At 54.9% G+C, this 20,730-nt stretch overlaps 1 protein-coding gene across 3 annotated transcripts; it reads left to right on the forward strand.

Annotated features, from left to right (window-relative positions):
• The first annotated feature begins 1,043 nt into the window (after positions 1-1,043).
• IFITM10 (interferon induced transmembrane protein 10) lies at positions 1,044-11,877 on the forward strand. Of its 3 annotated transcripts, none has more exons than XM_036384987.2 (3): positions 1,044-1,253; positions 2,272-2,686; positions 11,004-11,877. In XM_036384987.2, the coding sequence occupies exons 1-3, from the start codon at positions 1,144-1,146 to the stop codon at positions 11,151-11,153; spliced, it is 675 nt and encodes a 224-aa protein (XP_036240880.2). In that variant the 5' UTR covers positions 1,044-1,143; the 3' UTR covers positions 11,154-11,877. The 3 variants fall into 3 exon arrangements, with proteins under 3 accessions (XP_036240880.2, XP_036240882.1, XP_036240881.1); XM_036384989.1 differs by lacking the exon at positions 1,044-1,253 and adding an exon at positions 1,260-1,321; XM_036384988.1 differs by lacking the exon at positions 1,044-1,253 and adding an exon at positions 1,634-1,868.
• The last annotated feature ends 8,853 nt before the right edge of the window (positions 11,878-20,730 follow it).

Below are 20,730 nucleotides of genomic sequence, written 5' to 3' on the forward strand. Positions count from 1 at the left end.
TGGATGTGCAAGAAGTTGCCCCACATCAGACCAACCCACAGGGATGAACACAGGGTGGGTGCCCCTACACTGGAGCCAAACCTGCCTGTGAAGAGCTGAGTGAATTACCATCCTTATTTCTTAGCTCAGCACTTTGTGGGTAGGCTTAAGGCTTTTCCAGAGGATTTCCCTTCCCTTGCAGTTTCTGCTCACATCAACTTTTGTTCTACCCACCCCGTTTCCAGTATTCTGGGGATTGATTTCTCTGCTCCCCTTCCCCAGCGCCACAACTGAACTGCCTGCTGCAACAAGGCCACCTGCGCCACGCTATGTCACTGTGGGGTGACACGGCGTGTCCTTGTGTCCTCACCCTCCCTGTGCATCCTCCTGAATGACCTGCAAGCTGTCCCTGCACGCCACCAGCTGCTCTCCATCATCATGTCCCTGGGGGGACTCTACCGCAGCACCCTAGAGCTAGGATTCTGAGCAGCTTCCAGAGTGTTAGCAATGGGAGGTAGCAAGCACATCCCTGCTCCTGTGCTAAGCCTGGGCACAGCCTAATCCTCCCGGGCTTGACCAGCCTTGGTGACACCCCCACCCCCTCCCCTAAAGCAGCCCCATGCCGTGCATCCTGCTGCCGGAGTGCCCCCACCCCGCCTGCGCTGGGATTTGCTCCATGCCAGCAGGATCTATTACCTCACACACAGGATTTATCCCCTTTCCGTTCATCCCCTCAACACCAGAGCCCGTTTTTCCCCACAGCATTGCATCACCACCACCTCCCCTTGCTAATTCCGCTCGTCCCCACGCACTCCTGCCACACTTATTTTAGTTTTTTCACCCAGGTCCATAGCGGTGAACCCGCAAACAAGGCTGCAGCGAGTCCCCGCTGCAAATGTCTCTGTGGGTGACGCTGGGGAGAGCAGGGCCGAGCATCCCCCCTGCTGCTCGGGGAAGCCGCTCGGCCGGGGCCCAGGAGGTGCCCTTCTCCAGCGGGGCGCTACCAGGATGCTCCAAGCAGGAGGTGACGTCCCAGTGGGGGGGACACGAGGAGAAGGGCTGAGACACAGAGGAGCTCTCCTGCGTGAAGCATGTTCGGGGGGAGACAGGGGCTGCAGGTTGACCTTCCCATCCCCTAACTCCCTCCCTGCCCATCCCTGGTCCATGGGTGCCCCCCTCCCCGCCCTCCCCTCCTCCCTCAACTCCAGCGCCGAGGAAGCCGAGCCGGAGGCAGTGCTGAGCCGGATATGCAGCGACTCCCCGCATCCCTCCTTGTGAGTATCCCTCGCTCCTCCTGATGCCTTCGGAGGAGACCGATGGACGGACGGACGGGCAGCCAGAGGTGGACTAGTCTCTCCTATTTGCAAAGCTAGGGTGGAGGGGAACTTCTTCTAATATCCCCTTCCCCATCCTCTGTCTTCATCCCCTCTTCCCCTCCTCCTCTTCCTCCACCTCCTCAGCCACGATACCCTTAAAAAAAAAAAAAAGGTGGAGGGAGGGGGGTATGGGAAACCTGCTGGCAGGTGGAAGGAACCGGGAAATGGAATCACCGTAAAGACTAGGACTCAGGGAAAAAAATCCCCCCCAAAATGCCCACCCCCCTAAGGAAGGAGGGAGGGAGGGAGGCAGGGCGGAGGGGCGGGCTGCTCTGCCGCACCGGGAGACCCGCTCCGCCCGCAGCCGAGCCACCGGCTCCCATCCCGGCATGGGACAGAAAGGAGAAGGCCCCGACAGACCGACAGACAGGCGGGCGGGGAGGGATGCGGGGGGCTGCAGCGCGGCCGGCTGGCGACTCCCTCGCAGCCCCCCGGCGCCTCCCAAGTGTTTCTTTCTGCTTTTATTTGTGTCCTTTTTTAAAAAAGGATGATTTCCCCGGTGGTGACTGGAAGGCGGGTCACGCAGGCCAGCGGGCAGCGGCGGGGGGAGGCCGTGGCACAGGGGGGAGGGAGGGAGGGAGGGAGGGATGCTGCCCGCCCTGCCCGCGCCTCTGCCCCCGCCCGGGGCCGCGGCCGGCGGCAGCTCCGCGCCGAGGCGGCGGCGTCGTGGTCCCCGGGTGTAGCGGTGCTCCCTCCTCCCTCTCCTGCCTGCCCTACTCTCCTCCCTCTCTCCTCTGCCCACTCCCTCACTCCTCTCCCTGCTCTCTCCTCGCTCTCCCGGTCCCTCTCTGTCTCTCCTGCCTTCCCCCCACGTCTCCCCTTCTCTGCTCCTTTCCCCCTTTCTCTTTTCCCTCTGCCCCCGGCCTTTCCATCCCCTCACCCCCATTTTTGACGGGGGGGCTTTTGGCTTTGCCAGGGCAGAGCGCGGTGACGCCGCGGCAGCCACCACGGAGAGGACACAGGACCCCCCCCTGGGCCCGCCATGCCCCTTTGAGGGGGTGGCCTGGACCCCGAGACCCCCGCAGGGCCCCCCGCAGGGCTGCTTCGCCTGCATCGCCAAGCCCCCAGCTCTCCGGCAAGCTTCGCCCGTCCTGTCTCCTTCTTCTGCCGTTTATCTCATGGAGAGCAAGAGCTGCAAAGGGGACAGCCTGCGGCCAGCGGTCCCGTGCAAGCACTCGGTGGAGAAGAAGACGATGACCAACCCCACCACTGTCATTGAAATCTACCCCGACACCACCGAGGTGAACGACTACTATCTCTGGTCCATCTTCAACTTTGTATACCTCAACTTCTGCTGCCTTGGCTTCATCGCCTTGGCCTATTCATTGAAAGTGAGTACTGAGCGCGGGGCTCGGGGTGCAGGGTGACCGGGCAGGGGGGAAGCGTTCGGGGGTTGTGCCTGATGTGAAACCCCACTTTGCCACCCAAATGAGAGGCTGCAGACAATGGGGATGGGGATGGGAAGAGCTGAGGAGCCAAAGATGTTACTTCAGGTGGGGAAGAGGTGCTTTCACTTGCTCCAAGTACCCTCAGAGGCTCCTCTGTACCGCGGTGCAGGGTGACAGGCAGGCAACACAGGGCTGCTTTGGCTCATGCTGCACCTGCAGGCACGCCAGCACTAAGTCCTTTATTTGGGATCCTGGCTGTTAGAGATCGTCAGGATAGGACCCAGCAGCATTGGGTGGTCAAGCAGGAACAGTAAGAAGCAGCCAGCCAGGATCAGCCGTCAGCTGGCAAGTTGCAGGGGGTAAGAAGCTTACAAAGTGCAGGGCAATCCTGCCTGTTTCTTTCTTGCCCTCTCCGTAATTAAAACACCAGAGCTCGTGGCCAGCTTCCCCCACCCCAAGCCCTATAAATCCCAAAACAAGGCCTGGAGACCTGCCAGCATCATGGGAATGGTGAGAAGGTGGAAGAGAGTGCAGGGGGCTTCCCACAGTGTCGGGCTGGAGGGATAGAAAGCTGTGTTGTTGGAGAGGGTGATGGCGTGGAGCACAGCCCATGATGGGAATGGGACCAGGTTATTATTCCTGATAGCTGCAGGGGAGAGCAGCCCGGCAGGAATGGTGCCTGGCAAACAGGCAGCACCTTGGCAGCTGCCAGGAGAGAGGGGCCTGGGCTGCCCTCCCCTTCCCTGCCTGCCAGATGCAAAACTAACTGAATGGATGTGCAGAGAGCCCGGGGCGGCTGGGTGGCCCGGAGAGGAGCTGGCTGATTTGTTTTGGCAGGCAGCATTTAGAGGAAGGCCAGGGTGCAGACAGGCTTCGTCACAGAAGCAGATCAATTAACCCCATACAGCTCCTGTGAGCTGCACTGTGAGCACCCAGCACTGCAAGGAGGCTGCTCCCAGCTCTTCAGGGTCTCCATCAGAAAGGCCCAGGGAGAAGTCTGCAGCCCCTGTCTTGGGCTCACCGAGCACTGGCCTGGTGGTGCCTGCCTCAGTTTCTCGTTCCCAAGATGGCAGGTGAGCTCTCATCCATTGCCTGTGCAGGAGGCTCTGCTGCTGCCTGCGTGAGGCACTTAATAACTTAAATCATCCTGGGGCGAAGCATCACCACAAGCAAAGGGCAAATCCAGCCAGCAGCAGGCTCGTATGAGTGGGGGGAGCAGGTCCCTTAACAGCCCCCACACCTTGATCCAACAAGGGAAGAAAACACTGGCTTCCTCCTTGTTTCTTTAAGCCTTTCCTTGTCTATATTTGCCTTTAACAATTGACATCTTGCCCGTGGAAGAGGCTTCCGTGGGTGTCTGGGTACATGTGGTTCCTTGCTGCTGCAGCAGTGAGGGCAGGACAGCCTGAGAGCAGGGCTGACCCATCCCTTGGTGACAAGGTAGAGTGGTGTCTGCCACTCACAGTGTTTTTAGAGGCTGGACCCTTCACTATCCTTGACATGGGATGGAAGGAAGGGAAAAGCCCAGGAGTAACCCGGGGCCTTGCACCGGGACAGAGGTGTGGGCTCGTCATCTGTCTGCAAAGACCTAGAGGACACAAAGCATGAAAAAAAGAGGCAGTGGTGAGGGAAGGCAAATGGGCAAATTTGCTCCAAATCAGAGAAAGGAGAATAGAAGATGGCTGTCAAAAACCAGCCTTGGCTTTTGGGCTGGGAAGGTGGTAGCTGACGGGATGTAACTGCGGTACCCAAACAGAGGCAATGCTGAGCGGGTAGAAATAACTCTGCTCTGGTTTTGGAGCTCCCCAGTGGCTGTGACTCTGTGGCAGGGGGAAAATAGAAACAAAATGTCCCTCAGAGGCAGAGGACAGAGCAAGCAAGTGGCTGAAGGGATGCCGAGTGCTCTCATGAGCTGCTGTTGGGGTGGGTGGTGAGAGGCAATGCAGATGCTGGGGCAGTAGCAGGTCTGTCCTGGGGAAGACTGGGATGTTCAGAAGGGCAGCTGTGTTCCTTACCCACAGCTACTGCAGGGATCTTCACAGCACCCTAGCCAGGCTGGGTGTTATGGTTATTTCTCCAGAAACATTTTTTCTTCTCTTTTACTGTCAATAATGTTTTTCCCAGAAGTTCAGAGAAAACAGGAGCAAGAAATGCCCTGGGAACAGATATCCCTTCAAACAGGGAACTATCTTGTTCCTCTGCAATTAAATGTAAGGACATATGAGCAGTAGGCACTTAAGTCTTGCCTTTCTAGGGACTGACTAAGGGGTAGTAGGAAGAAGAATGAAGCTGCACCTTCCTCTCCCTTGAGCCTCTTCGGGGACCCCTGACACAGAGCCCTCAGCCAGTGGAACACAGGTTTCCTCAAGAGCCATCAGTGCACTGATAACATTAAGTGGTTCCTGGGGTTACACTTTGGGGTTACACCTAGCTTTTTAGACTTCCTTTAAATAACTGAAACATCTAGCAACTTCAGGAATTATCATTTTCATTATCAGAAATAGTATTTTCAATTCCCTGTCATAAAGGTCACTTGCTTCTGACAGATTCATGCTGTTAATAAAGCAGTATCTCCTTCGTGACCCAAGTCCATGAGATGTTTCAGTACATATCTTAGCACACCCTAGCATTTCCTCTGGTTTCAGCAGCATAATGCCCACACTGGAAGACAGATATATCCTTGGTACACTTGAATATTACTGTGAAGCTGCCTCCTTTCTCATGCCCTATTTTATTGGTTTCAGCCACATCTGGGAAAACGGGCATGTCTGCCTGGCCTTTTGCATGCTAGCTACGGCCTTCTAGATTTCTTTCTGCAGGGAGATGCTATTTCAGGGGTGATAACCATTTACTAAAAAATGTCCAAAACCCCCACCCCAGCACCAAAGAATTTGTGAAGAAAGAAACACATGTTTTCAGGTGAGGGCAGAAACTGTGACATACAAGCCTCGTTCTGTGTGTGACAGATGTCACAGCCAAGAACCCTGAACAGGAGTGTGGCAGCATGCCTCCTCTTTATTTACCCCCATAGCAGGCCAGATCCTCAGCGAACACAGCTTGCAGGGCTACAGCGGGGTCACACAACTCATGGATCCCTCCAGGGGTCATTTCCAGCATGCCAGGCTTCTCAAGGTCAGCCTCCCAGAGTGCAAGCAAGGCACTTGCATCTAATCATGTGTGCTGGATGCTGGGGGAGGAGAGATCAACAGCAGGACCAGAGAAGTTAGAAAAGCCCTAAAGTAACCCTAACCCCAGCCCAGCACAGATAAAAGTATCACTGCAACAGCAATGCTCTGGACTCAGTTGATTTTGATCAGAAGCAAATGTTGTGGTCTGATATTCAGCAGCTCCCTCCCTTCCCCTTTCCCAGCTCCAAGTGGTAATGAATGATGCATCAGTGCCTGGTGGCAGGAGATCTCACTTCAGTTGTTCAGAGCTTCATCTCTGGAGACTGCTGGGGTGAGCCAAGTCCTCTGTACCCATTGTGCCATGAGGCAGTAGATCAGAGGAGCTGGGATCTGAGATGAGCTGCAGTATGGATGCCTCGTTGTGGCTCTATAGAGATGAAGATGCCAAGGAGCCTTGCTGGCTTTTTAAGCCTCACCAGCAGCCCACAGCATTGCTTGCAGAGTTTTCTTGCCCCTTGAGGTCATGGAAATGTGCCAAGCTCTCTTGCCCACTCTCTGCCCAGCCCTTAGCACACAGCTGTGGGCACGACTGTTTGCCCTCCTCTCTTGCCACTTGTTGGTCTTCCTTGTTTCGAGTGGAAGCAGACCAGCACAAATCCACAGCTATTTATTAACCCTGAGAGGCTGCCTCACCCAGCCTCTCAGGCAGGCTCTCATCCTGCTTTGTGGAAGGAGCAATGGTTTATGGATGTGGGTGAAATGCAGGGGTGACAGTCCCATGATGCCAGTGCCGGTGTGGTGGAGGCACGTGGGCTGGAGAGCTCTTGAGCAATTCACAGAGCAAATAAATCCAAGGATCGCCTCCAGAGCTCCTTCTGTGCAGGGACATGGAGCTCTGCATAGAAATGGGTTTACTGACAACCAGCTGTGGACTTCCAGGCTGCCTTAAAAACAGCCTCATTAGACTCGTTATCAACAAACCATTTGTCTCCTTCTGCAAGCTGAGGCAGCACTTCTCACTAGAGCAGCAAGTTTGCTGCTCCCAAAAATGAGAGGGGCTGAGAGAGGGGAGGCGACTGCTGGGGGAGGGACTGGGGTGGTCAGAGCCAAGGGGAGCCCTTGGAGACGTTGCAGAATGTAAAACCCCAAGGAAACGAAGGGCAGAGGATGGTGAGGAGAGGGAGGAGAGAAAGACCCCTTGGGCACTGACACGCTGGAGGTGTGGGAGGACACAGTGAGATGGAGATATTGGAAGGTAAGGTGAGCAGCAGGGAGGAGACAGGCAAATAGAGATGGATGGATGGATGGATGGATGGATGGATGGATGGATGGATGGATGGATGGATGGATGGATGGATGGATGGAAAGGCCATACCACCTTTTGTTGGTGGGAAAGGAGAGGCCAGTTCCTCTTGGTCCCAGGATTTGCATCAAAAGCTGGCTGTGTTTCATGTAAGGATAGGCATGGAAGAAGAAAGAAATTGTGTAAGTTGCCAGCCTGGATCAGAGGTGAGCTCTGCCTTGTCCAAAGGGGGATTTCCAAGGATGCCATCACACAGTGCTTGGAGGTGCCCAGGGAAACCCCAGTCAGCAGACGTAATTATCATCACACTCCGGTCATCTCAATGCAAAGCAGGGCCAAAAGTCACCATCTAGTTTTAGGCAAGAGAGAATGGTCAAAGGGATGATGAGAAGAGCCTGTGGCTAAGAAAACACCACACCTTGGTCTGGGTGGGGGTTCAGCCTTGTGACCTTGAGGACCTGTCCCTCACTATGCTTCATCTCTCTGGCTATGGAAAGAATCAGCTTCCAGGGCTCCCAGAAGCTCGAGCACCAGCTGCCAGCACATTATGATGATGGTGGCCACAGGAGCATGAAAATAGGAAAAGCTGAAGCTTTTCCTAAGACAGACACCAGCATCTCCTTAAGGACAAAGCAGGGAAGGAGCTGAAACATTTATCTGCTCTCCAGGAGAGCTCCTCCAAAGCCTGGCTGAGTTGCCACAGTAGGACATTAAAGTGGGACATCTGGAAGCATCTGGGGGTGCAAAGCCATGCAGGAGGAGGCAAGGCTGCCCTGCAGAGATGTGGGAGGCTGGAGCTGTGAGTGGTGCGTAAGGAGAAACTCCTTTTAATTGCACTTTTATGCCATGGGGGCCCTTGCACTTCTCTGGTGCTTAGAGGTTCTATTTCAGTGAAAATGATATGGGCAATCAGGGATGATTTCCATGAGGGTGACCACTGAAGCACAGGGGTTAGCAGGAGTGTGTGGGTGGAACCAGCTGGAGGTGCAGGGAGAGGAGGCAGCTGGGTGCCCTTTGGCAGGAGCAAGGCAGCCATCGTTTGGACTCAAACAACAGGAAAGGGAAGAGATAGAAGGGATAAAAAAAAGGAACTGTGGGGAAATGGTGTCACTGGGGAGAGGGCAGCCCTAGGCACCCCTCACCACAGCAGCAGCAGCATGACAGGAGCAGGGCCAAAGGGAGAGCCATGGGAAAGTCAAGGAGAGGTGCTGCTGAAGTGTGTCCTGGGAAAGGGCTAAAGCACCAGTCACGAGTGTGAGCTGGTGCCAGGTGGGAGAGGCTGCTGGGAGCACTGGAGAAGGCTGAGCCTGGAAATTAGGGTTGTAGGGCGCCCCAGGGAGAGGAGGAACAGGAGGTGAGGAGTAGGAGACAGCTCCTGGGGCCAAGAGGAACTGGCCTCCTCACAAAGGTGAAGCGGCTTGGCTGCGGGAGGGTTGCAGAGCTCGGTGTGCCGGCCGTGCCGGTCTGCTGGAGAAAGCTCCGTCTGACAGCAAACACTGACAGCAAAGGCCAGCGTGCCTGCGGCACAGAACACCGGGATACAGTGCGGGAAGGGGCAAAAGGCATTTGCTCCATGTCGGTTTTGCCTGAGGCAGCCCCACCGCTGGGAAGAGGAAAGTGTGTGAGAGCTTCAAAGAGTCTGCTGGGAGCAGGCAAGCGGGATTTCTGGCCTGAATCCAGCACCTCTGGGGCTTCTCACCAGTGCGTGAGGAGGTGCCAAATGTCTGCTGCTGCTGAGCCCAGGGGTTTTTGGGAGGATGTTAAACGTACTGAATAATTTCAAATGTGAGTCATCCCGGACATTCAGCTGACACAGAAAGGCATGTGGGCTCCCAAGCTGCCAGCTTGATGCTTTCCCAGAGATCATCTCCTCTGCTGAGAGCTCCAGCCAAGTGTGCCCAAAAGACACATGGAGTTTGTGACTGTCCCTCTTCCCAATCCCAGAAGGATGCTAGCTGAGCACTCCACAGCAGGGCAATGGCCCCAGCTCCACTCTGGGCTCCAATGAGCAGGGCACATCACAGGCTGAGGACATGGCACAGTTTGATTTAATACAAGTATGAAAAATAGGCTCATTCTTGTCTATGTGCCTGCCAGCACCAGATCCTGTGGGTCTCATGCTAACAGCAGCTTCTCTACCCACAGTTCAGAAGATCAGGGGTTGCTTGTGCAGAGAGGTCCTCAGTAGTGTGATGGAGAGGAGGAATGTTGCTTGAGGGTCTGAAATGCAGTTTTGGAGGACCTGTGAAGCAGCAGGTCAGTGAGACAAGGAGGGCAGCAGCCCTTCCCCATGTCTAGCAGAAGGCTTTCAGGATAGCCCTGCAGGTAAACCCTGCAGGAGGAAGAGAGAAAAGTCTGTAAGATGTGGTCTGAATCTGTTGCAGTGTCTTTTCAGAAAGCTCCTAATCGATAAAAGCCTTTTAATATTCCTTGGTCTGATTCTGGGGCTGGTTTTTGCAGCTTTCCACCCATATCTGGTGTCCACCCAGCAGTGCCCAGCGGGGCTCTCACTGCTGGCAGCAGGGCAGGCCAAGGGCTCACAGCCCCAGTCCCCACAACCCCCACCCAAGAGAGGACAGAGGGGCAGGCCCTGCCACACCCTGGGCACCCTGCTTGCATACGGGAGATGGATGGGGGGTCAAGTGTCCTGGTCCTTTTGTCCAGGTCCTTTTGTTCATCCCTGTGGCTCCAGCTGCCTGAGTCTGCTGAGTGCTGGCTGAAGGGGCAGCCTGGGGACAGGGACATATCTCTGCTAGGAAGCAGTGGAGTCTGATCCCTCCTCTGCTGGGATCCAACTGCAGAGCTGCTGCTGGTGCACAGTGCCATCAGCTGCCTGGCAGTGCCATCCACTGCCTGGCAGTGCCACATGCTGCCTGGTAATGCCATTGCTGCCTGGCAGTGTCATCTGCTGCCTTGCAGTGCCATCTGCTGCCTGCTAATGCTGTCGCTAGTGCATCGGCAATGCCCGCTAGTGGCTTTGTTGCTGGCAGTGCCATGCACTGCCTGGCAGCCTGGGAAAGGTGGGGACAGGCCAGTGACACGGACATGCACAATCATCGCCCACTGCAGAGCTGTCCCAAGGAAAGTCCATAAAATCCCATAAAAGCTGCGGGATAATGAAGGGAGCAGACTGTGCTGTCAGAATGGAAAGCTGCCTGTGGCAGAGATGCTACACAATCCGCATAAGACCTGCAAAAGGAAAGGAACTCATTAACCCAGGACTACTTAATATGCTGGAGGCTCGTGCACAGCCCTGGAGCTGCAGTAGGATGCTGTGCCAGCTTTCACCCGCTTGGCCACTCGGTGCAGAGGGAGGCACAGGGATGCACACCAGACCTGCAGCCTCCTCCCTTGTGGGCTGGATGGGCCCAGCCTGGCACTGCAGGGCCAGGGCGCTGTGACATGGTGGGAAGGAAGTGTGCATTAGTGCCTGTGTGCCTGGGGTGTACAATGGCATCTCAGTTCCTTTGTGCACCTTCAGGCTCCAAATGACACGGCCCCACTCCAGGGACCGTGGGGCCCTGGTTTGCCTGGTTGGTAACAGCAGCGGGCCACTCTTTCAGATCTTCTCTACTTCCAAGAATTTCCAGCCCACAAGTATTACAGTGCTTGGCTTCACAAGCTCAACCCATAGCAGAGACAGGGTGCAAACCTCACCTTCAGGGTGTTTTATGGCACCCCAAGTGCTCAAACACAGAGGCCCAGCCCAGCCCTCACAGTGCACCTGTACAGGTAACCACGTACAGGTGCACTGGGTTTTGTGGCTGTTGCTTGAACATGTCTTTCATACGTGTTGCAATTACTTTACTTAATTATCTTTTTGTCTCAGGTCCGGGATAAGAAACTCCTCAATGACTTAAATGGAGCAGTTGAAGATGCCAAGACAGCCCGGCTTTTTAACATCACCAGCTCAGCCCTTGCCACCTTCTGTATCATCCTTATCTTCATCTTCCTGCGATACCCTCTCACTGACTACTGAGTGAGGCCAACAGCAGCTGCTGCCGCCAAAATGCCTCTATGCCAGAAGTGTCTGCAGTTTCTTGTAGCAAGGACACACAAAACAAGCCAACCACTACACCTTGATTGCCAAAAAAAAAAAAAAAAGTCAATTAAATACATAAATAAATGTTAAATTAGTTTATCAGCCCAGCTGAGCATACCTTTCTTGCCCTGAAATGGTATGTGAACAGCTGAAGGAAAGGCCCTCACTCTTATACGTGTACAGGAAGAAAAATAGACCAAGGAATATTTGTTTTATGGCCAACAAGCTGTGTGAAAAGAGCGTGCAAAGCCCAGAGCTACGCACACTTAGTGGCAGACAGCTGAGCTCTGTGGAGCTGGAGACACATGCAGTGATGGATGGGGATCATGGCAGGGCTGGCTTACAACATATCAGGTGTGTTCAGACCGCCCCACCACCCCCAGCTTGAGGGGGTTTCTTTTCCTTTTTTTTTCTCTTGAATTCCATCCACTGGTTCAAACAAATCCCAACCCCTGGAGAGCTGAAGGTGTTAGGAAGTTTATGCTGGGGAGCCCCAAAGCCTCCAGAGAAACGCCAAAGTGTGAAAGGGCAGGTTTCTCCTTGGGATCTCCCAGCAGTGCTGAGAGGGAAGGCACCTTCTGGAGAACTCGCCTAAGCCACCTAATCGGAGTGCTACTGTATTTCTGTAAACAGTCAATAAAAAGATACCTCTGATATGTGATGCTGCTGGGTTAATTCCTTCCTTAGCAGGGCTGGTCTCCTGGTCTCTATGGGCTGGCAAGAGAAAATGCTAATGTCTCCAGCAGCTGCTGGGAGAGATTTAAAGCAGGAGTGAGGGATGCTGCTGCAGGTCAGGGCCGCGCGCAGCCGTGAAGGAGAGCACAGACCCAGATTGAAGAGCAGAGGCCTGGGTGACTCCGTGCTGGAAGATCTATGGCAAGCAGGCAAAGGCAGCCAAGTGGAGAGGGCCCCCTCCCCTGCTAGGACCAACGCTGAAGAGGAAATAAATCACCACAGTCTGACCCTGCTGCTACTGCAGCACTTCCCAGGGTCATTATGAAGAGGCAGATTTCGGAGAGGACATGTGTTTGCCACTGAAACAGGCAGGAGCTCAGAGCCCTGCCCAATAGCTGCCTGCAGCTGCCTGTCATGCTGCAAATCAGCACACCCTGACTTAAAAACACCCATAAATGAACGACAAGATCAAGACTAAAATACAGCCTATCAGCCCCTCTGACCCTTCATCTCATCTCATATGCCACAGCTGCCTCATCTTTTTCCAGCTGTAAGATGACCTCATGCCAAGGGGCAGCAATCAGTGCAGACCAGCCATGGAGCTGGGAGAAGGCATCAGGATCCACCTTTGTACCCACCCTGAAAGCAGAGGTGAAGCAAGAGATGGGGAATGCAGACAGGCTGTCACGGGACACTTCATCATCTGCTGAGTGCATGGTTTAATCAGCAGGCTGTCTCTGGGCTGTGCCATAGTGAGATGTGGGGACAGATCATGAAGATGCTTCCCTGAAAGCATCATGAGGTGCCACCTCCTTCCTGCCCAGGTCTCCACACTTTCATCCTGTCCAGGCTTCATTTATCAGGGGAGCTATGGGCAGAAAGACCTGCAGTCCTCCCTGCCTCCCACTCACTGGAGAGCATTTCCACACCAGACCAGATCAGGGGTCTGTTCTGCAGCAAAGTTTTGGTTGGCAGTGCAGCCTATGATGCCCTGAAAGTATCTCAGCCGTGAACAGCTGTATGATCACTCACTCAGGGGTCAATACTCTTCCCAGCCTCTCTTGGTTACTTCTTGCTGCCTTCCCTGTAGCAAGACCTGAGGGGTCATGGCTGTAGGTGTTTCCATCCTAACATATGTAGGGGCTGTAGCCAGTCCTCATCCCAGGCTGAGAAAGGAGGTGACATGTCACGATGGCAATGCCCCCAAAGAGGGTACAGCCAAAATGACTCACATTGCAGCCACCCTGAACTGGCAAATTATATCCACTGGGACAGTGCAACCTTAGGCAAGGCCCAGACCAGTCATCCCAGGGTGCTCCGAGGAGAGGAGAGGCACAGAGATGAAGTTGTATCCCCTTTTCCCCCCCTATACCCGCACCAAGCTCACGTTGGCTGTGTCTGAGGCCTTGGCCTGGTATCCTTCCCCATCACACCTCAAGCTTTGCAGCTCAAACACAAGTGCAGCTGGGAGGGCTCGGGGGATAACGCAGACAGGGTCACCCTGTGTGTAGGGCCAGGGGTTCCAAGCTGCAGGTTTACATCCCTGGGGGACCAGTGGCATCTCTTGCAATAATGAGTGCATTCCTTTCCATGAGCTGGGACTCATGTCAGGCACATTGCAAGTGCTTTTGCACCCAGAGACCACCTCCAGCTCTAGGAAATCTCGCAGGGACAATGCCACTGTCCCCATCTCCTGTGCTACACAGGAGAGAGCCGCCCTGCTTGGCGTGCAGGCATGGGGCTGTTCAGATAAAGGCAGAGCTGACACAAAACTGGAAGTGACCCAAAGCCAGCCTTTTCTACATTTAACAAGTGTGACAAATGAGTTATCATCATCCCTTCCCCTGACGGACTGTCTTATCTGCAGGAAAATGGATGCTGGTTTAATGAACCAGGGGGAATATTGAACTGACTCAGCAGCATTTTTTGCATCTATAACCCATCGAGGATGGAGAGAGAGGGTTACTATTAGCAGCCATCATATTTACTGTTTGTTACCCTTGTTGTAGGAGCTGAAATTGCTGCAGCAGGTTGGAGGTCTACCCAGACACACCATGGACAAGAACAGGGTAGCAAGAAGGATGCTCAGCATCATGCTCAGCTCCACCACAGCCCTCGCCTTGGCTCCACCTGCAGCTCTGAGCCGTGGGGCAGCAAAACTCCTCTGCTCTCCCTTCCTCTCTCTTAGTGTCTCCCCTTTAATGGAGTCCCTCCAAACCCACGGCAGAAGGAAAGCACCTAAAAAATAGGGGAAATAAGGCGGACCAATAGATTTCCAGCCTTTTTGGGGAGAAAAAAAAAAATTATTCATGCATGGCTCTTCCAAGTGAAGCAACATCAAGGTATTCAGCATTCATTTCTCATCTTGTCAGTGTCAGGGAACCCCAAATTGAGACAGCAAAACTACATCCCCATATACTGTCAGACAAGTACATCCCAGATTGCACCAACTGTGCTGTTAAGCAAAAGAAAGAACTTTTTTGATTTTGAGGGAACAAGGGAAAGAAAAGCAGCAGCCAAATCCGACAGGTCCTCTAATTGCTTTTTTTTTTTTTTTTTAATTTTGCTAGAAAATTCTGGAAGTTCGGGTTTTGCCAAGGCTGACACCCGCCGCGGCAGAAGGCAGGCTTTCAGGAGTTGCTTCTCTGCCTTTTCACTTCTGCCACTCACAACGTCGCGCCGCGCTCTCCAAATCGCACTTTTTTTTGGCTGCGAAGCCGCAGCCTCTGTTGCACTCCGCGGCGGGAAGGAAAACTGTGAGGAGGGGGTGGAAGAGAGGAACAGCCGAACGCAGCTTGAGAAGCATCTTTTGAGATGGGGAAGAACTGACGGCCACGTTGCCATTTAAAGATTTAATTGTATTCCTTCGGGAGCCTGACAGCTTGATGAGGATTGCTTTTTGGTTTTTGTTTAGCTCAGGGGGGAGCGATTGTTCCCTGTTAGGCGACATCGTGCAATTGTGCCTAAAACACCTGTGCTGATTTTGTGTCCCTGGCAGCTGAAAGGCGTTCAAAGGGGTGAGCCTGGGGAAAGGCCACCGAGGCTGGTGAGGGTCACCCTCGTCCGGAGAGGAGATGCTTGGGGCCGGGGCTCGCTCATCCCCGCCATGAATGGCTGCGGGGGGACCCTGAGGGCAGCGCCAGCAGCCAGGAGGAGGTGCCGGGGGCAGGGAGCGGGGTGTCCGGGCCGGGCTGGAGCTGCCGGGCTGCGGCAGGCAGGCAGAGGGCTCTCTCTCACCGCGGCTGCACGCCGCCGGCAGCGCACCGCCCATCGCCCGTCGGGAGCTGGGGCGCCGTGCCCTAGCAAGGAGCACAGGTCCATCCACGCTTCTCCGGGAGCCCCCGACCCGACAGCCCCAGCACCGGGCTAGCGCTGGACTGTGCAGGAAGCAGCTGTGAACTCCGGGTGGCTCCTAAAAGCAGCCAGAGCGGGTCCCCGTCCCTCCGCAGGGATGTGTCCCTCCGTGCCAGCCGGGAGGTGTGCGTCAGGCCCGGGCACCGGTGCACATTCACCCTCCACGCTGGCAGGGAAAGGTGGCTGGGAGCCAGGCAGTGCGTGAGCAAACCCTGCCGTGCTTACGCAAGTCTCAGTGCCCGGCCGAGCCTCTGCCCCCGCTGCCACGCTGCTCGGGGATCCCTCCTTGGCACAAGTGCCACCAAGCCAGTGTGCAGACAGCAGCACGAGTCCTAGCTGGGGTCACCTGGATTGGGTTTGGCTGGTAAACACGACCCACAATTCTCCTTTATCTTTGGGCTGGCAGTAATAAACATGAGATGGAGCTCGTTCAGGTAAGGACCTCCCGCCCAGTGTCGACACCTGCCGGTTCCTCTGCCTGAGATGAGCTGCCAGGCAGAGCATGGTGAGCCAGGCCTGGAGCAGCCTGGATACCCAAATTAAGTGTCAGAGAGGGGTGCAAATGGCAACCTCTATTCTGCTCTGGGGTGTGTAATCCTCCAGCAAAGCCGACATCACAGCCCTGCTTCCCAGGCTCTCCATGGGCCAGGAGGAGAGTCACGCTGCCAGCAAGTAGCAACTCTCACCTCCCTTCCCAGCCATGTGCTGATGTCCTGGGTGACCTTAGCAAAGCCCTTTCATCCCTCTTTTCCCCTCCAACACTGTCTCATAGGTTGATGGCTTCTCAAAGGTAGAACTGCAGCCTTGCTGAGAGCCACCAAGTTCTGGGACCTTGGCACTGTGGGTGTCCTGTGATGGGTACAACTGCAGCAGTGCCCAGCTACGGTTGGCAAACACAGCGGGAAAGCTGGACACTGATGGAGCTGCCTCTTCCCTCCTCTCCGTGCCCTCATCCGTGTGCAGGTTGGACACTGAAGAGCGCCTGGCTCTGCAGGCAGACCACGGCGGTGCGCAGCCCTGCCGGGGGGAGGAGGGAGAGGCACAGATGGCAGCAGATGCTCTCATCAGTGAAAATGATTGAAGCAAAACAAAAAAACCCTAGCAACTGGTGAGCAGCCTAACAAAAACTAGCACGAGGTACAGAGAAAGGGTCTGGACTTGACAGACCCTTGCATGGAGCCTAGCTCCATGCTGCCTTCTGGCCCAGAGAAATGTTTTTCCTGTCTCCAGCTCACAAAGAAAAAAAGACTATGCCTTGTCCCAGAGCACTGGGCAGCAATTATTTTTTAACATTTGGACACATTAAAATGAAACCATTTGGTTTCTCTCCTGTTCCCTTGTCCCTATCCTCTCTCTTGTCCTTTCCTCTCTGCCTTCAAAGAAGTGAATATGACCCCTGACAGCTTCTAAGCACATCTAAGCCCCTCGCCTACCCTCACTACCCATGGCAAGTCTTAATGTGGGCCAACACGGCACTCCATTTCAGCACTGGGGGCAAAGGAGCAGGAACGCTTCCTGCACCTGAGAGTGTCACTGTAAAGCAGCTCCTCTGTTGTGATAGCCTCATACCAGTGCAAAGGTCCTGCTCCTCCACCCCTCCCATCCCCTGACTTTGACCCATCGTGGCAGCACGCAGCAGCCATGCCCCATGTTTGGCACATCTCCATGCTCCTGCCCAGCTTTCCTCCAGTGTGTCTGGGCCGGAGGGAATCAGAGGGACTTTATTCACTGTATGATGATTTACTTTTCCTTTTCCCCTTTGGCAGGAGCGCCTTGTGGCACAGTCAGAGCTACAGAATGAATGCTTCCGCAGCATGTGCTGAGCTGAATGGCACAGCACGCAGCCCTCCAGCCTGCTCCTTCTGCGATTAATTGCACAGGAGCTGCTCCTGCGCCGTGCACACACTGCCCTGCACGCTGCGAGGGCTGAGCCACGCTGCACACAGGCAGATACTCCTATTGGGAAGATGGAGACAGATCCAGGGCAGCCCCTGTGTGAGAAACACACCTGCCTGGTGATGCTGTAAGTGTCTTTTGCCTGCTCAAGCATGTCAGCTCTCTTCACTGAGTGACACCATTTTGGGCTTTGCAGGAAGAAGGTGGCGTGCACAGGGATCTGTGTGTCCATCCCAGACATGAGGTGGGAGAGCTGGGGAGAACATGGACAGGCACCAGAGAAGGGAGTGATGCCCTTCTTAAAGTCGATGTGGAGTTCACCACAGTCAATACATTTCTTTACAGAACAGAACAAGGGATACAGAGCCTGACAAGCCCCTTCCTCCAGCACCACATTGTGCCCCACTCCAGGATGTCACAGCAAGGGTGACAGGCAAGCACGTGGTGGAACCCACCAAGGCTGGAAGAAGCAGGGCCATGCCAGCCCCAGGGCTGACTCTGGCCTCAGCTATCAGCACAGTTTTGAGGTGCCAATACCCCCTGCAATGGGAAAACAGTGTCTTGTGCCACAGCCAGCCCTGCTGAGCAAGGGCATGCGTGATGGGATGCTGGCCCAGCCAGTGGTGCAAGCAACTGCATCTAAATAACTAGGATAGGTTAAAAAAAATATTATTTGGCCATTTAAAGAAATTGCAAATTGACAAAAGTCTCTCTTTTTTGATGGATATGAAAGTTGGTTTGGCAGCAATTCCTTTTTCCTAGTTTTAGTTTCCTTCATGATCAGGTTCCAATTTTAATCCCTGCAGGATGCATGCAGAAGGCTCTGCTGCACTCTTCTGCACTTGGCCTGCCATGGCAATTAGGGGGCCTGGAAAACGTTTTAGCAAGAACTATTACGTGTACAAGCATAACTTGCATTTGAAACACGTAGCTGGGATGCAATCCATCTTTGGATGTGCCTGAAATCTGGGAGAGAGGAAAAACCCGAGTGGGGTGAATTATTTTTTAAGTGCTTTACCTGAAACAGAGTGCTTTCCTTTATCCATAAGCACCTTGCTGTGTAATTTTTGCTCAGCTCGTGATGGCTGTGACAGAGAGGGGGGTGTGATGGCCCTGGGGCTGAGACAATAGATTCACATCTGGTAGATGGAGCTTAGAGACGAGCCTGCTTTGTTCTGCCTGCCTGACCATTACAGCATTGCCCTGGCTCTCCCAGCTTAATTTCCCCTGGGGAAAACAGGGGTAATAGGGATGACCCGAGCCATCCAGAGCTGACCAGGTGTGCTCGCAGCGCTGCCCTCGCTCGGGCTGGCTGCCCACTTCCATGCAGCCGTGGGTCCGCACCCAAACGCCAGAATATCAGGTTGAGCAGGACTGGGATCCAGATAGGGTTAGCTCCCAGCTTTGGGAGGCAGGTAGGTTTTGCAAGCCTCACTTAACGCCTGCTCCTGGTCCCTGTGATCCCGGGAGCAGTTTAGCAGCAGTGAATCATTTGTTTTGGTTTCTCCCCACCAGGCGCTTGGCGGCAGCGCCTCTCGCAGAAGCAGTGGGCGTGGGAGAGATGCAGGCTCGTGGGCTGGAGCCACTCCCGTGGCCGTGAGAACCCGTGTCCCACTGGTCCCAGCCCCGCTGGAGCTGCTCCTCCTGTTTGCTGCCGGTGGGGATTTTGTGTGGGGCAAATCTCCTGTGTCCGCATCAGCCAGGGATGCAGCAGGGGCATCCATGGATTAGCTGAGGAGAGGTTGCCAGGGATGAAGGCTCAGGAGGGAGCTCAGCTTGGTCCCTTGCTGGAATGTACAGTTCAAGGGTGTCCCTCAGGACACTCCATCCTCTGCCTCATCCTCATCACCTCCCCATCCCTTGCCTGCTCCAAACTCGACATACTTCTTACATCTGCTTCCCACTCTCCTCCCCTGTGCCATGCCACTGGACAGACAGGGAACAATCTTCCTGACAGCTCATCTGGGATGCTCATCTGTGATGTGCCAGGTCCAGTATTGGAAACATTGATTTTAACTGGAGTTTGGAAAAAAACTGTTTAAATCCTCTTCCTTCAGCAGGTTTTGTGAGCTCATGGCTCTCTGCCTAGATAACAGCTTTTATGAGAAAGCTTTGGGATTTTCAGACTCATTCCTTTCCCCCTTTTTTCCTGCTTTGCTCCAGAAAAGGGGTGTTGAGTAGGGGAGGAAACAGTCTGAAGCTGAGGTAAGAGAAGGTTTCCCCAGGTTTTCTCTGGTTTTCCCCATCTGGGTGCTTTGCATGGCCACAAGGAGGGATCTGGTCAGGAAAACTAGCAGGAAAGGCTTCGTCCAGCCATGCCGGTCATGCTGCTGCTCCAGCTCCCACCAGGACCAAGTGTTCCCATGCCACTAAAGAAGTGAGTGCCTGTGCTACCCCAGCATCTTGCCACTGATTATGATAACTGGGCTGAAACCCATGAGTTTAGGTAGAATATCCCTCATTTTGTAAAAGTTTCCCTGCTGACAGCTCTGGGTGAGCTGATTTTCTGCGCTTAGGAGAAGGGCATGAACTCAGCATTGCTTATGCAATGGGGAGAGTGAGACTTTTTAGCATCCCCGGGTTTTATACCTCTGGTGCTTTATGAGAAATGACATTTCTGGGAAAGATTTTGCCGCCAGTTACTGTGGGAGCTCGACGTTCCTGAGCAAGCTGCTGGCCGCGTGTCTGGAGACATGAGAGTTAATTTTAAAACATCCGGCATCCGTATCGGCAGGGAGGAAGGTTCCCTTCATTTCCTAAGCACCAGCAAAACCTAAGCTTCTAAACCCTAATCCCTCTCTAAGCTGGAGCTGCCAGGCCAGGGCCAAGGGCAGAGAAAAGCCCCTGCCGTGTAACCAGGCCAGTTCTTTGGCGAACCCGCAGCAGGATGGGGAGCCCTAAACTCCAGGATGGGGATGGAGCCCATTCCATCTATCCAGAAGCCAACCCGTGGGTCAGACTCCTCCTGTTTTTTGAGCCAGCTTTTTGGTCATACCTCACCATGCCACCCTCCAAGACCGCACTGTCCCTACGCCTGGCCTTCTGCAGCTTGGGCACCCCAGAGAGAATGAGTCCCGTGGGGCGCCCGGCAGGTCCCCGCTGCTCCAGCCCAGAAGGCAGGGCTGACAGGCGGCAGGGGTGGCCCCAGCTGCGGGACAGCTCTCGGCTCAGCCTCGCAGCGCCAGGCAGCCCGGGACCATCCCTGACCCAAAACCACAGGGCAGCGCGTTCTCTGCCCGGAGCGGCGCGGCTCGGGGATGCCCCAGGCTGGCGGGTCACCCCGGTTAGTGCCCGGCCGCCCGGGCCGCTCTGCCACGGCCCCCCGAGCCCGCAGCGGCGCCGGCCCCGGCGCGCAGCGCCCGCTCCCTGCGCGCCGCTCCGCGCCCGCGGGGCTGACGTCACCCTGCCCTGCGCCGCCCGCGCTGATTGGCTGCGGGTGACGTCAACGCTGTCTCTTTTTTTTTTCCCTTCTTCTTTTTTTTTTTTTTTTTTTTTTTTTCCCTTTCCCCCGTCGTCCCCCCCCCGCTCGCTCCCGAGGCATGACCTCATCGCCGGCGCATTCCCGGCGGCGCGCGGAGCGGCGCGGAGC

This window comes from Molothrus ater, chromosome 6 (assembly GCF_012460135.2).
Source record: "Molothrus ater isolate BHLD 08-10-18 breed brown headed cowbird chromosome 6, BPBGC_Mater_1.1, whole genome shotgun sequence".
NCBI lineage: Eukaryota > Metazoa > Chordata > Aves > Passeriformes > Icteridae > Molothrus > Molothrus ater.

Excerpts from the sequence above, each read along its gene's own strand:
- IFITM10 (XM_036384987.2), top strand. The coding sequence starts at position 1,144 with ATGGGTGCCCCCCTCCCCGCCCTCCCCTCCTCCCTCAACTCCAGCGCC. Across the intron at positions 1,254-2,271 it reads GACTCCCCGCATCCCTCCTT|GGCAGAGCGCGGTGACGCCG; the intron begins GTGAGTATCCCT and ends TGGCTTTGCCAG. Across the intron at positions 2,687-11,003 it reads CCTTGGCCTATTCATTGAAA|GTCCGGGATAAGAAACTCCT; the intron begins GTGAGTACTGAG and ends TTTTTGTCTCAG.